This window comes from Salmo salar, chromosome 22 (assembly GCF_965601325.2).
Source record: "Salmo salar chromosome 22, fSalSal1, whole genome shotgun sequence".
NCBI classification, from domain to species: Eukaryota; Metazoa; Chordata; class Actinopteri; order Salmoniformes; family Salmonidae; genus Salmo; species Salmo salar.
In genome coordinates this window covers 17,811,148-17,826,228 of record NC_138312.1, presented here as the reverse complement: position 1 = coordinate 17,826,228, position 15,081 = coordinate 17,811,148, and the positions used below count along the sequence as shown (strand labels likewise).

At 41.4% G+C, this 15,081-nt stretch overlaps 2 protein-coding genes across 9 annotated transcripts in view; both read left to right on the top strand.

The window, feature by feature from the left end:
* The first annotated feature begins 392 nt into the window (after positions 1-392).
* LOC106582874 (uncharacterized) lies at positions 393-12,892 on the top strand. Of its 8 annotated transcripts, none has more exons than XM_045705158.2 (17): positions 393-626; positions 1,747-2,447; positions 3,000-3,143; positions 3,446-3,584; positions 3,709-4,031; positions 5,113-5,195; positions 5,358-5,407; positions 5,612-5,752; positions 5,836-5,889; positions 6,092-6,112; positions 9,208-9,306; positions 9,589-9,753; positions 9,973-10,161; positions 10,314-10,385; positions 10,714-10,800; positions 10,913-11,086; positions 11,302-12,892. In XM_045705158.2, exons 2-17 carry the CDS (start codon positions 1,972-1,974, stop codon positions 11,776-11,778), a joined length of 2,694 nt encoding a protein of 897 aa, XP_045561114.1. In that variant the 5' UTR covers positions 393-626; positions 1,747-1,971; the 3' UTR covers positions 11,779-12,892. The 8 variants fall into 8 exon arrangements, with proteins under 8 accessions (XP_045561114.1, XP_014021922.1, XP_014021924.1 ...); XM_014166447.3 differs by having other exon boundaries at positions 10,314-10,442; XM_014166449.3 differs by having other exon boundaries at positions 9,952-10,161.
* A 1,290-nt stretch (positions 12,893-14,182) lies between these two features.
* Positions 14,183-15,081, top strand: part of LOC106582873 (coiled-coil domain-containing protein 120) — a 28,096-nt gene continuing 27,197 nt past the window's right edge. Inside the window, exon 1 of the mRNA XM_014166441.3 lies at positions 14,183-14,326. The gene's annotated coding sequence lies outside the window, so the exon portion shown is untranslated. The remainder of the gene's footprint in view (positions 14,327-15,081) is intronic.

The window sequence follows — 15,081 nt, the reverse complement described above, 5'->3', positions numbered from 1 at the left end:
AGAAGAAAATTGACTACTTTAAAATGGAGAGTCTCTGGCCCTGCCCATGCTGTTAAAGATGCTATAATGTCACAGATACAAAGATGAGTCTTTTATTCAATTCAAGGGGCTTTATTGGCATGGGAAACATATGTTTACATTGCCAAAACAAGTGAAATGGATCAACAAAAGTGAAATAATCAAAAAGTGAGCAGTAAATATTAAACTCACACAAGTTTCAAAAGAATAAAGACATTTCAAATGTCATATGTCTATATACAGTGTTAATAGTTGTTAATAAAGTGTTAATAAAATAAATACAGGTTGTATTAACAAATATCTATCTATATGGTCACATTGGTCACATAAGTATCTGCCCTCTTATTGGCTAGAATGGTCCCACCTGATTTCACCTCCCGCCTGCCTTCCATCTTTGAGGACATGAGTTTCCATTGTTGTAGCGGTCACGCGAATGTCTTGTCAATGTAATACACACCGTCTTAGGTTAAGGTAAGGTAGGGGTAAACTGACGGTAGCAATAGAAATAGTAAGGGGTAGAGGATAGGAACCACCCAAGCATCCATTTTTGCGTTTAATCTGTGTTTCCTGTTATGTTGCATGTCGTTTCCGGTTCTTAACCGTCGATGGTAAGTTTTCGATATTTGATGCTGTTTTGAAAATATTTCTGCCGTTTTGTTTTGGAGCTGCGTCCATTTATCACATGTATGTCTCTCCTCGCAAGTGGTGGGTTAGCTCTGTCCAATAAACAACTAACGACGTTTTTGCTAGCTAATGTGGCTAACTCATCTAGCTATACTTCCGCTAACATCGATTATATGAATAGGTAACGTTATCTAGCTAGCCCTAATATGTTTCATATATTTGTCTGTGGTATCTCGGTAGCTGTTTCGCGGTTTTAATATGTGAATGTGTTTGAAATGACTTTAGTCTTTTTGCCATGGTGGTCGTGTATTGTCGCTTGCTTGTTAACGTTAGCTGCTATGTTAACAAGCTAGCTATCGTTAGTTAACAATCAAAAGGCGACGAAGTATGGTAGCATTAGCTAACTAACGTTAACTAGCTTGTCTGTGTGATGCTACTAGCTAACACTTATGTCGTTCTTACCAAATAATATCTGGTAACGCCGTCACTAAAATAATCAGTACATAGGGGAGAGGAGCATTAGTTAACTTTTACATTGTTAGAGTTAATTGATTAACGTTGGTTTGATTATTGTAGCTAACGTTACAGTAGCTAGGAATTGACATGGAAGATACAATGGCTTGAATGATGCTCCATCTTGTTTCAAGTGTAAAAAAACCCGTAGAAACGATAATTGGCAAATACTGTCAAATAATACTAATACTTTTTATTTTTAACAAAATAAAGTTGTGGTGCAACTACTAATAGCCATACAACTAATAAAAACTACTATTACAACTAAGTACCAATTATTTTTTTTATATATATCTCCACATGATGTTTCTAATCGTTAACAAAACTTACACGCTTTCAATTACCGGACAACTGACTGTCAAGACAAATATATTATGAGTAGCAGTCTCTGGCAATAGCAGACTGTCAGTCAAGCAAGTATCATGATTAATGTCAGTGGCTTGATTAGGCTGAAACTTCTTGAACAGCTCAGCTGACTGTATTGGGATGGTGTTATGATGTGGATGCATTGATTCAGGGTATACCCATGTGAAATTCTGCTAAAAGCCTGCGTAAAGCCAATGCTGTAATTTCTCAACTTTGTCTTTTCAGGTCCTATACATCAATGGGAAGGTTTTGGGAAGCACTGTGGGAACGCAATAACATATACAGAGAAGCAAAGTTTATGCTTGAGTTACTCTAGGACTCAACTGGATGTGAGCACTCCTCTGTATTGTTATGCAAAGTCTTGGATGTGTGAACCTTGGAAGTCATTGTTCAAGAACATTTTGGAGAACATTTAGACCTGTGGCTTCATGAGTGTATAGAGCCCCAGAAATGAGTGAAGGACTGGTGGATAACCTAGGTTCCGGGAGAGGGCCAGGGGAGGAAGACATGGAGATAAACGGAGAGGTACTCAAACCTACAAATGATATACTTATAGAAAAGGAGGAGAGGACTGAGGTCGGGGACAATGGGATGGAAAGGACCTCTCAGGTCCTATCGCCGCTGGAGGCCCTGGCTCCCTCGGACAGTCTTGACATTCAGGACCATGCCACCTCTGTTCCTGTGATGACAGGCCATGGGCAGACAGAGAAGATCCCAGGGGGAGTTGCTGAGGAACAACCTGTAGACTGGTTTGAGCCCCTGGAGGATGACAATTATGAAGATGACACACAGGGTTGGAACTTGGGCCTTGCGATGGGGGAGCGACGCGTGAATGGCAAAGGGGATGCCGAAGAGGAGAGTGTTGCAGGGAGTGAAAGGAGCGGTAGCGTGGCAGGCCTTGAGAAGAAAATCAATAGCAACAACCTGTATGTTGAGTGAGATGTGACACTTGATTTGACTAGCTTTGACTGCTGTTGTATCAATGTTATTAAAACATGTCAGGATTTCTAGGGCCCATAAATCAATACAGAAGTTGGCTAATTTACTCCCCAACATAAGTACCCTACCTTTTTTAAGAAGGATTTATCTGGGGCAGTGAATTGGGGCAGTTTAGTGTTTTTTTGTTGTTGTCATGAATCTTGTTCTGGAGGTTAGCTGGCGCAGCCACAACGTCATCCAATCAAATTTTAACATTAAATTAAGACCTAAAGCACATTTTTATTTTCATATTTTTTTGCAATATAGACAATTTTGTCTTTGCAGCTGGCCTATCAAGCAGAAATTGCTCAGTTCTGCCTCCAGGGCAAGATTCATCAAAATTAACGTCAACCTTCTGTAATGGGCCCCATATGTTCTTTCTTGTAGCAAATATGTAGACAGTCAAACTATACAGACTAGCCAGTCGATATGCTCTGCTGGTATGTTTTATGCTCTTATGCTGATATACTTTGCTGACATTTGTTTTTATTTTATGCCAGGTTTTCTGTTTATAGACGGAAGAAAAGAGTAACTGTTGAAGAGGGCTGGGAGGACTGGCCGGCACTTGGAAAGGGGTGGAAGCGCAAAGCGGTTGTTCGTCGTTCAGGTTCTAGTGTTGGCCAGAGTGACGTTTATTACATGAGGTAAAAACATTCTGGCAAAACTCGGTTCATTTTTAGACCAAGTGCCAGTCTAGATTTTTAACCATCGGTATTGTCTGATGACATGAGGTTCATTGTTATTTACGAGAGCTCACTTGCTGTACCTGTTTGAATAAGCCATTGGTTTGAAATAAAAACACGGCAAAACCAATTTCTTAATAATACAGGCCCACAGCGCATTCATTTCATTGTCAGTATTATATGCTTTAAGGTAACTTTATAAACCATTGATGCCACTAATGGATCACACTATCTTTATTCCCTTCTTCTCTGTGAACCTGAAGTCCGAGTAATGAGCGTGTGAGAAGTAGGGTTGAGCTTTCCAAAGTCCTGGCAGATACTCTGGACATGACAATGTTTGATTACAAAGCAGGGGTGTTCAGGGGTGTTGGACAACCCAAGCCCTTGCGTGCGAGAAAGACGGTAATAATAAAAAAAAAAAAGCTCCCAGTATCTACTTGAAATTATACCTTTTCTTTCACTTCACTAATTTGAATGTATTTTCTAACAACTACCATCTTGTCTATTCCAACCTGTGGTCTGTTAGAACATACAGAAGGATCCTCCTCCCTTAGTGGACTGTGGATTTTCCTCAGAGTCCAGCTTGAAGGACAGAGGGGACCGGGCAGACAGTCCTGACTCCAATCACAGACTGACCCCTCTGAGTCGCAGCTCTATGGGCACGCCAAGCAAAGATCTCCAACATACCACTCCCCCAAGACCGAACTCGTCTCTCGCAAAGATTAGTTCTCCTTCTGTCGCTCATGATGTGGAAGGTATGAAGCAAAATGCAACTAAACTGCCCTTGAGCCCTGCATCGTCAGTTTCAGTCTCCATCAATGGGATGGCTGGTTCAGAGCCCTGCTTTTGGTGAGTCAAATGCTCCTATGTTATCCTATAATTTTATCTCTGAGAATTTAAGTTTAACACATTCCTCATACATAATCATGATTTAGGCTATATATACACTGAACAAAAATATAAACGCAACATGTAACGTGTTGGTCCCATGTTTCATGACCTGAAATAAGAACCCAGACATTTTTCCATAAGCACAAAAAGCATCTTTCAAATTTTGTGCACAAATTTGTTTATATCCCAGTTAGTGAGCATTTCTCCTTTGGCTAAGATAATCCATTCACCTGACAGGTGTTGTATATCAAGAAGCTGATTAAACAGCATGATCATTACACAGGTGCACCTTGTGAAGGGACAATAAAAGGCCACTCTAAAATGTGCAGTTTAGTCTCGCAATACAATGCTACAGATGTCTCAAGTTTTGAAGGAGTGTGAAATTGGCATGTGAATTGCAGGAATGTCCACCAGAGAATTGAATGTTAATTTCTCTACCTTAAGCCGCCTCCAACGTCATTTTAGAGAATTTGGCAGTACGTCCAACCGGCCTCAAAACCGCACACCACATGTAACCACGCCAGCCCAGGACCTCCACATCCGGTTTCTTCACCTGCGGGATCATCTGAGACCAGCCACCCGGACAGCTGATGAAATTGAGTGTTTCTGTGTGTAAAAAAGCCCTTTTGGGGGAAAATCATTCTGATTGGCTGTCTCTGCCTCTGAGGCCCACCATGGCTGCGCCCCTGCCCAGTCATGTGAAATCCATAGATTAGGGACTAATGAATTTATTTAAATTGACAGATTTACTGTATCTCAGTAAAATCATTGAAATTGTTGCGTGTTGCGTTTAATATTTTTGTTCAGTACATATTTGTTTATTTGCTTATATTTGCCCTATTATACGCATGTGTGAATTGGAAATGTTTTTTTGCATGTCTGCTTGAGTGTTTTCCCCTGAGATACAGCTTTTTTTAATGTAAAATAAGCGAAGAATACATGGGACTGATTGAAGGGGTTGATGTTTATATCTTGAGGATGATTGTGATATTATGCACTTGGTACCTTAGGTAACTTGCTTCGATACTCTTTATTTCAGCATCTGTGCCATTTGTGGTAATTCATATACAGGCTTTGAGTATGAAAGGCAGATGAAGAATCCCTGTTGCACCAAATGCAGGGGTATGTCAATCCAATTAAAGGAAAACCATTTTACAAATTTGTTTCAAAGAGGAACAGAATTGACATAGTTTTAAGTTTATAAACATTGTAAATGTGCCTGTTTTTACTGTTTATGAAGTATACGTTTAATATTGTGTTAACAGTATCCCTCTTTGATTTTAGCCAACAATCCAGCTATAGCCAAGATTCCACTTTATCAAAGATTCAGAAAGGTAAACAAGTGTTCCTCAACTAACGAGTCTACTACTCCCATTTCTGTTTTTAACATGCGTGCAGGCTCCTTGACTTCCCGTTTTGTATTTTTGAGTCTTTCCCTTTTACTTATTTCAGTTTTACGTAGTTAAACAATGATTTATCAACATAGGTCTAAATGGATAGGAATACTCTAACTCCAGAATTCTTCTTGTCTGTTTTAGTGGATTCCCTGTGGTAACTGTAGGGCTTGTCTTACCACAGAAGATTGTGGGAGTTGTGCGAACTGCAAAAAAACACTGAACCCTGACACCAAAAAACTTGTCCGCTGTCGGAAACGCAAATGTTTATGTCCTATCCTCAAGGTACAGACTTACCATAGAACAGACAGAGATTGAAGAAATCCAAGTGGTAGTTTATTTTGATTGTTTATGTATGTGTATTTCAGTATAAACCCGATGGTCCCCAAATGTTGGATTCCTATCCCATGACGAATTTTAAGGTAATTTTCTAGAACTCCATTACCTAGCATATCCAAGTTTGCATGTATATGACAAATGCAGAAGGCTATTGTCTATTTATATATATTTTGCTTACTCAGTATAGAGCAGTATGTCCCACAAGTTCACATGTGAATTTGGAATATTCTCTTCACCTCTCCATGAAAAGCTCCCATAACTGAATGTAAAGCATTTGTTTTGCAGATTGACAGCAGAGAATTGCAGGTAACAATACCCAGCCCTCTCTAATAATACTCCTCTAATCCTTATCTTAGTAATCATTTAATATGCAAAGGAAACTATGAATGTAATTTAATAATAATGGGGCTTAAAAAAAACAAAAATTCACATGGTTTGTAACTTATATTGTACATAATTTTGCTGCTACCGTCTCATGGCCGAAAAGAGCTTCTTTAATGAGTCCGACACGAAGGATATACTGCTTCCCCGAGGCCAGGCCCAAATCCCCGTCATTCGCGTGAAGACGGAAATACAGGGGGCCGAGGATGGGGTGCCTTGCTAGAATTCATCAGCGAGTGGGTAAACCGCCTCTACCATCTGTTCTATTGGCAAACGTGCAATAATTGGAAAATAAACTGGATGATCTACGATCGAGACTATGCTACCAACGGGACATTAATTGTAATATCTTATGTTTCACCGAGTCGTGGCTGAACGACAACACGGATAATATAGAGCTGGCTGGGTTTTCCATGCATCGGCAGGACAGAGTAGCTACCTCTGGTAAGATGAGGGGTGGGATTGTGTCTATTTGTCAATAATAGCTGGTGCGCAAAGTTTAATATTCAGGAAGTCTCGAGGTATTACTCGCCAGAGGTAGAGTACTTCATGATAAGCTGTAGACCACACTATCTACCAAGATATAGATGAAAACTGTATTATTCGTAGCCATCTATTTACGTCCACAAACCGATGCTGGCACTATTACCACACTCAACGAGCTGTATCAGGCCATAAGTAAACAAGAAAATGCGGCACTCCTAGTAACCGGGGACTTTAATGCAGGCAAACTTAAATCTGTTTTACCTCATTTCTACCAGAATGTCACATATGCAACCAGAGAGAAACTCAAGACCACCTGTACTCCACACACAGAGACTCATACAAAGCTCTCCCTCGCCCTCCATTTGGCAAATCTGACCATAATTCTATCCTCCTAATTCCTGTATTACAAGCAAAAATTAAAGCAGGAAATACCAGTGACTCGCTCAATACGGAAGTGGTGAGATGCTACGCTACAGGACTGTTTTGCTAGCACAGACAGGAATATGTTCCGAGATTCATTCAATGGTATTGAGGAGTATATCACCGCAGTCAACGGCTTCATCAATAAGTGCATCGACGGTGTCGTCCGCACAGTGACCATACGTACATATCCCAACCAGAAGCCATGGATTACAGCCGACATCTGCACTGAGCTAAAGGCTAGAGCTGCCGCTTTCAAGGAGCGGGACACTAATCCAGACGCTTATAAGAAATCCCGCTATACCCTCACGAACCATCAAACGGGCAAATCGTCAATACAGGACAAATATTGAATCCTACTACACTGGCTCTGACGCTCGTCGGATGTGGCAGGGCTTGCAAACTATTACGGACTACAAAGGGAAACCCAGCTGCGAGCTGCCCAGTGACGCAAGCCTACCAGACGAGCTAAATGCCTTCTATGCTCGCTTCGAGGCAAGCAACACTGAAGCATGCATGAGGGAACCAGCTGTTCCGGATGACTGCGATCACGCTCTTTGTAGTCGATGTCAGCAAGACCTTTAAACAGGTCAACATTCACAAGGCCACAGGGCAAGACAGATTACCAGGATGTGAACTCGGAGCATGCGCGGGACCACCTGCCAAGTGTCTTCACTGACACTTTCAACCTCTCCATGACCGAGTCTGTAATACCTACATGTTTCAAGCAGACCACCATAGTCCCTGTTCCCAAGAGAGTGAAGGTAACCTGCCTTAATGACTACCGTAGAACTCACGTTGGTAGCCATGAAGTGCTTTGAAAGGCTGGTCATGGCTCACATCAACACCATCATCCCGGAAACACTAGACCCACTTCAATTCGTATACCGCCCCAACAGATCTGCAATCTCAATCGCACTCCACACTGCCCTCTCCCACCTGGACAAAAAGAACACCTATGTGAGAATGCTGTTTATTGACTACAGCTCAGCGTTCAACACCATAGTGCCCACAAAGCTCATGACTAAGCTAATGACCCTTGGACTAACCACCTCCCTCTGCAACTGGATCCTGTACTTCCTGACGGGCTGCCCCTAGGTGGTAAGGGTAGGCAACAACACATCTGCCACACTGATCCTTAACACTGGGGCCCCTCATGGGTGCGTGCTTAGTCCCCTCCTGTACTCCCTGTTCACCCACGACTGTGTGGCCAAGCATAACTCCAACACCACCATTAAGTTTGCTGACACAACAGTGGTGGGCCTGATCACCGACAACGATGAGACAGCCGATAGGGAGGAAGTCAGAGACCTGGCAGGTGTGGTGCCAGGACAACAACCTCTCCGTCAATGTGACAACAACCTCTCCCTCAATTTCGTGGTATCCAATTGGTAGTTAGTCTTGTCTCATTGCTGCAACTCCCATACGGACTCGGGAGTGATAAAGGTCGAGAGCTGTGCGTCTTCCGATACACAACCCAACCAAGCCGCACTGCTTCTTGACACAATGCCCACTTAACCCGGAAGCCAGCCGCACCAATGTGTTGGAGGAAACACCGTACACCTGGCGACTGTGTCAGCGTGCACTGCGCCCAGCCCGCCACAGGGGTCACTAGTGCGTGATGGGACAAGAACATACCTGCCAGCCAAACCCTCCCCTAACCCGGACGATACTGGGTCAATTGTGCGCCGCCCCATGGGTTTCCCATTCGCGGCCGGCTGCGACAGAGCCTGAACTCGAACCTAGAATCTCTAGTGGCACAGCTACCCTTTTGATTTTACACTGCTGCTACTCGCTGTTTATTATCTATGCATAGTCACTTTAACCCTACCTACATAGTCAAATTAACTCGACTAACCTGCACATTGACTCGGTACCGGCACCCCATGTTTATAGCCTCGTTATTTTTACTTTTTGTTTTATTTTTTTGTTTATTTAGTAAATATTTTCTTAACCAACAATGCAGTTAAAGAAAATAGAGTTAAGGGATTGTATGTAAGCATTTCACAGTAAGGTCTACACCTGTTGTATTTGGCACATGTGACAAATAAAATTGGATTTGGTATTGAATAAAGAGGAGAGGGCAGAATAGATAAATCTCATTATTCCCACAGAACTCCACTCCTCAATACAGTGACCCTGAGGACTTCTCTGTGAATGTCGATATAGAAGATGACGATGAAGAGTTTGATGGTGATGATGCTGACTATGAGGTGAGCTCTGCTTCAAGATATCTTACCCCACTTCTATCTAAGAGTGCCCTCTGCTGGCCACTTACAACCTCTCCCACATTTAAACCCTGCTCTTCCTAGTGAGGTCTCCATCTGAATTTGGTCACAGTTTGGGCCAACAAGCTACCTTATATCGGTCCACTGAATATTTAGACGGTGACATTTACTTGTTGGATTTTTTAATTTTTTTTACATTTAACGATGGTAGTACAAATAATGATTTGTCTTTTTTTAAAACATTTTAATAATCTTTCTGACTTTCAGGCTTGGGTGAGGAAACGTAAGCGGCGCTCCTGTGGGATATGTGAAGCCTGTAATAGTAGGACAGACTGTGGCACTTGTGATTTCTGCATAGACAAACCCAAGTTTGGAGGCAGCAATAAGAAGAGACAGAAGTGCCGTCTACGGCAGTGCCAGAGACAAGCCATGGTAAGGGTTGATAACTCACCTATGTTGAAATAATTGTCAGTCATATGAGCATTTTGAGGGTGAAAATATTTTTTGAAAGTACCGTTTGAATTAGTCCCTGTTTGGAATTAAGCAATGGCCGTACTCATTGTTATGCCATGAATGGAATTCTAACAACGCTTTCAATGGTGCTCTTATGTGTATGTATGTGTTTGACAGAGACACTTGTTGCCCTTTCAGTTGGGCCAGACTGATTTTGGGTCCCAAGAGGGGTGGGTGCAGCTTGGCAGGCCTAGGCCTCACTTTACATACAGTCGCAAGACAACCCCAAAGAAAAGAAAAACACCGCATCTGGAAGTGGACATGGAGTTCACTGATGATGAAGATGAGCCACTGCAGGAAGAAGAGGATTATCGCTACATGGAAACAGTGAGTACTGCTATGTGGAGATGGCACAATAGGGAAAGGCAGTGTTTAAAAAGTTGTATTATTGTTGTCCCATTTTAACCTCACATTGTCTTGAGTACAGGATTCCATGCAAATACTGATACGTGCATTAATTGTGTCTGTTATTGTTGTAGGCACATTGGCGCCCTATGCTTCCCAGCAAACCCCAGGATGAGAACTTCAGAAACCACATACCGACAGTCCAGGTTGGAATCAATTTGGATTCAACCTTAAAGAGAACATCCACTCAAACCTATCTTTTGGTGTTTATTTATTTTATTTTTTTCATTAGTCCACTGTTGATCCCCAAAAAAATGTTTATATGTCAGCAGTCAGGTTTTCAAGATCTAGGACTTTCAAGAAGCAAAGTGTCACTGGCCACATCATGATGGTGCAAAATGCAATGGCTTTTCCCTTTAAGCTTTTGTTTAGGTTTACTTTTGTGGCATTTGTCTTTTGGCATTTTATATTGGTAAAAAATACTCTTATCTTTCCAATGCGCAATATTTTCAACAGATTTTTCATATTTTACAGGCTCACAAAGAGACTGTGGAAATTGTCAAAAATAATTCACTTCTGGACCATGTCCCAGATATCCTCAACCTTATAAGTTCTCCAGCAGTGAGTCACCCTTCTCTACCTTATTGAAATTCTCTTAAGCTCTTCAGTGTTTACCTTTTTAATATTTAGACTGGAGTATGGTGTAATGGTGTATTTCTTTCTTATTGCCCAGTATTGCACACTGTTCAAACCGGCAGACCCCGCAGTGAAATATGTTGGACCACCAGTTGAGAATACGTCCTCAGCAGCTCCGGACAGACAGAGTGGAATGAACGGAGGAAGGCCAAGTGTGGACACAAATGTAGAAATGCCGTCTGGGGAGCCAGAAGTGGAGGTCACACCTATGGTAAGTGACCACTTCCTGCTTTCGTGCATAAGTACACTTTACAACATCGTAACTGATATTTAAGGCCAATAATTACCTTTCAATTTCAAACTACAGGAAGTTAGGGATTACAATTATGCTTGGATATTTCATGTGAAAGTAAATCTGTAATTGACTTGAGTTGGAGTGGAATTGATTCCAACTGTATTTTGTTACCCCTATTATGTTCTGTGTAGATCACCCAGATCTTCAGTCTGGCTGACAGTGCAGGAACAAGTGGGATCGACCAAGAACATGAGCTGTTAAAGCTACTGAAGTCCCTTCACAGCTCTGCACTCCCCACACTCTGGTTTGCCATAATGGTGGAGGGTCCGACACTACAGCTACTGCAGTGCTCCAAGCTCTCCCACATGGTGGACACAACCGTGCAGATTGACTCGAGCTTCTACTATCAGATCTGTGTACAGGGCCAGCCGCTGCTCCTCACCCACCCGCTGTATGAAGCTCACCCATCCTGCTTGACGTCTGTGCCCCAGGTGGCGAACCTGCTCCTGGATCTGGAGAAGTACAATTTGTGCCAGGGGGTCCCGACCAAGGAGCAGCCATTCAGCCAGGCTCCAATCATCATTGAGCGGGCATCAACCTGTGACTTTCTGGTACTTAAAGAAACAGAGCATTGTGCGAGGTGTAAGGCCTTATCCTGCAGCTATTAAGGCCAGACGCCACACCGTAATAGGGATCCCCCCCCCCCCCCCAATCATATCACAATCAACTTTCTACAGTTGAATGTAGACACAAATAATATTTTGTTGTATTACATTTTCCATTTTTTTTTTTTATTGAACTATACAAATTAGGTTACATCTCATTAAATATGTGCATATTTGCATATCCCACACAAAAAAAGTCTGGACACTGGATTAAGTCAGCCTAAATATTTTTGGTTTCATATTGTTAAGACACTCCAGGACCGGACTTACTCAGTGCATTGTGGACAAATACTTTTTAAATATTTGTATCTGTAAAATACTAAAGACATGAAAGTAAAATGCATTTTGGCACATAAAAAAATAATTGAGAATAATAAAAAATTACAATTCCTTCTGGGCAAGTATGAGAATATATCTAAGGTTCACTATTTGGTGAATACAGATGCTTCTAAAGCGGGTGGAAATAAGTTGGCGTGTGGGAAGAGTCTTGACTTTTCGGAATTGGCAGTTAAAGACAAGTACACTGAATTTAGACTACCAATCACCTATTTAGACCCAATCACCATCTCTTCAAAGTAAGTTACTACATATAGTTCAGTTTTTTACATTTTCTATGAAATGGGCTTATAAATTGTGTAATCTAATGTAGTGGGCTTTGAAATTATGGGTGTATGTCCATTTTAAAGTGGTTCATATTAATGACATTTTGATGACTGTAGTATGATAGTAATGCATATTTTCTTTAGTTTATCAAGATTGTCATTTTTGTTTACTTTTTGAAAATACTAATATTAATGGACCAAAATACCAACAAATCTAAAAATGGATAGGTAGATGCTGTGATGTCATTTCAGCCTGTGGTGCCTGGCCTTATGAACATTTGGTGCCGCAGCGCAGGGTTAAGAGTCACCAGCACTTAGCAGTGTCACAGTACAGAGCATCACAGCTCTGCCCTTACAGAACATCTCAAGTCTGCTGGCGATGGACAACCAGGACTGTCTAGTATTTTACGCTTTTACCACTAGACTTTGCAATGATATTTGTTAAGAAATTGAGGAAAGTGTTTTTTATTTCCCATTTTGTTAGTCTGTCTTACAAATAAATGTACAAATCATGAGGGTTTAAAGCCTGCTTTTTTCCCAATAGGTGTTCAGGTTGATTGGAGAACTAGTACAAAATACAGATATAGCTTTCAGCTGCTCTCTGAAGTCCAATGTGAGCTGTGTGGCCTGTTTATTTTTCTCCTGTTTAGTGCTCGATGTGGAAGGTCAGTGCGTCCACATTTCCTCATGTAGATAAACCACTGATTATCTTGGGAAAGTAAGAAACCTCCAGACAAGTTATTGACCATTAGCACATGAGTATTGTTTGATTAGATCATTGATTTGCACATCAGTATGTGAAACCAATGCCCCAAATGAAGACCTACATGGATGGGATTCACAGGAGGCTACAGAGGGGAGGAAAGTGCATAATAATGGCCGGAATGGAGCGAATGGAATGGCATCAAAAACCTGTGTTTGGTACCGTTTCCCTGAATCCTCTCCAGCCATTACCACGAGCCCTTCCTCCAATTAAGGTACCACCAACCTCCTGTGATGGGATTATCACATTGTCAACTATTTAACACAATGTTGTTGTTTTGAGAGAAGGGCTTCCAGAACCTCTTCTAGAGGGTGACAGACTGTGATAATTTTCAGAAGCATTATCTTCCTATTGCCACTGTCAATCATCATCTGAAGAGAACCACAGCCAAATGGCTTGCTTGATTTGAATTAAGCATGTTATGCTGTATCTTTCACAGTGCTCATGGAAACGTTGCTATGTAACTACAGTCAGGTCTCTGTTGAAGATGTACTTTTCAGATATTCACATCTGAAAAAAACAGATGTGCTAAAATGTAAGCACTATTTTGTTTTCTGTACAGCTATTTTTGAAAACATTTCATTTCCATAAGTAATATTTGTATTTAATTTGTTTTAAATTAACCCCGAAATTATTCTATCATGATTGAAAAAAATCCTGTTATTGCCCCTTGTTTGAAGCATGTGAATTCTATTCCTATGAGTTTGGTCAGTGTATTTTTTGTTTTTCTACTTCAGGCAGTTATTCCATATGGTTTCTTTAAAACTGTTGGTATCGTAGAGAAATATGCATCTGTAAAGTGGGAAAAATCTGGTGATATAATAAAGCCTATTAAAAAATAAATAAAGTGGTGGTTTATGATGAAAATATGAGAAGTATTGTGGCTGTGATTCACTATACGAATTTATATAGTGTTTAGGGCAAATACATTTTTTTTTATCAGGATAGGACTAATTGTAAAATGTCAGTTAGGCTACAACAGGAGGCAGTGAAGGACCGTATGAAAATAAAAACGAGGTATTCTAGCTACAAGCCTATTTGGTTCTTTATCAAGGACTGAGCACGTTACTAATTTACATACAAGGTGTGGTGACCATGGCTTGTGAATTTAGCAAACGGTATAGGCTATAATGTAGGACGACACGGAGCGCGCCACGGATTGGAAATGTAGGCTTGCAAAACGCAGGTATTTATTTAATTCTGAAACATGACCGACAGTGACATTATACTAATAGGTCTGTGTGATATGAAACCTGCTATTCAAAACGTTCTATATCTTGTCGGTTGCACTAGGTAGGACAACCTTTTCCGTGAAGACAGATTTCACGTTTGAGATGCGGAAGGCGTTGACGCAAGGGAGAATGGGGGTTGTAGACGCGCGAGAAAGGGGCAGCTGATGCATTTCAATTGGAATATGGAGCCACATTGGATAAGCAGAAGAAGAATATCGTGAAATTGTAGCGAATGGGCCATTGATTGCTCCACTGTAACATTTTAGTCAAAGATCGGCCGCTTTGATCGGGCCGTCTCCCGTGGCGTTACCACATTGAACAGCATCATGGAGACTTCCGCACACACCGGTCATACTCCCAGTGATGGGGATTCTATAGGCTCTAATATGTCCTCTTCGTTGTAACAGTATAGGCAAGTGTACATCATGGAAAATATTAGCCTATAGCCAATACTATACTCAAGCCATGAGTTCATGGCACGTCTTAATTAATTTGAGATTCAAATCTTCGTCATCACGGGGTTCCCTTTCAGGCAAGTAAAACCTTCTGCAATATCATGTTGTAGAATTGCTTTACAACAAAAACGTGCATTAAAAGTCTTTCCTGACGCAATGCAATATGAGATGCCTTCATCAACCCACAGCTGTTTTTGATTAGGCTGTACCAGTCTAATGTGTCCATCTGCAGCATCTATGCAGATGTAGGGTAG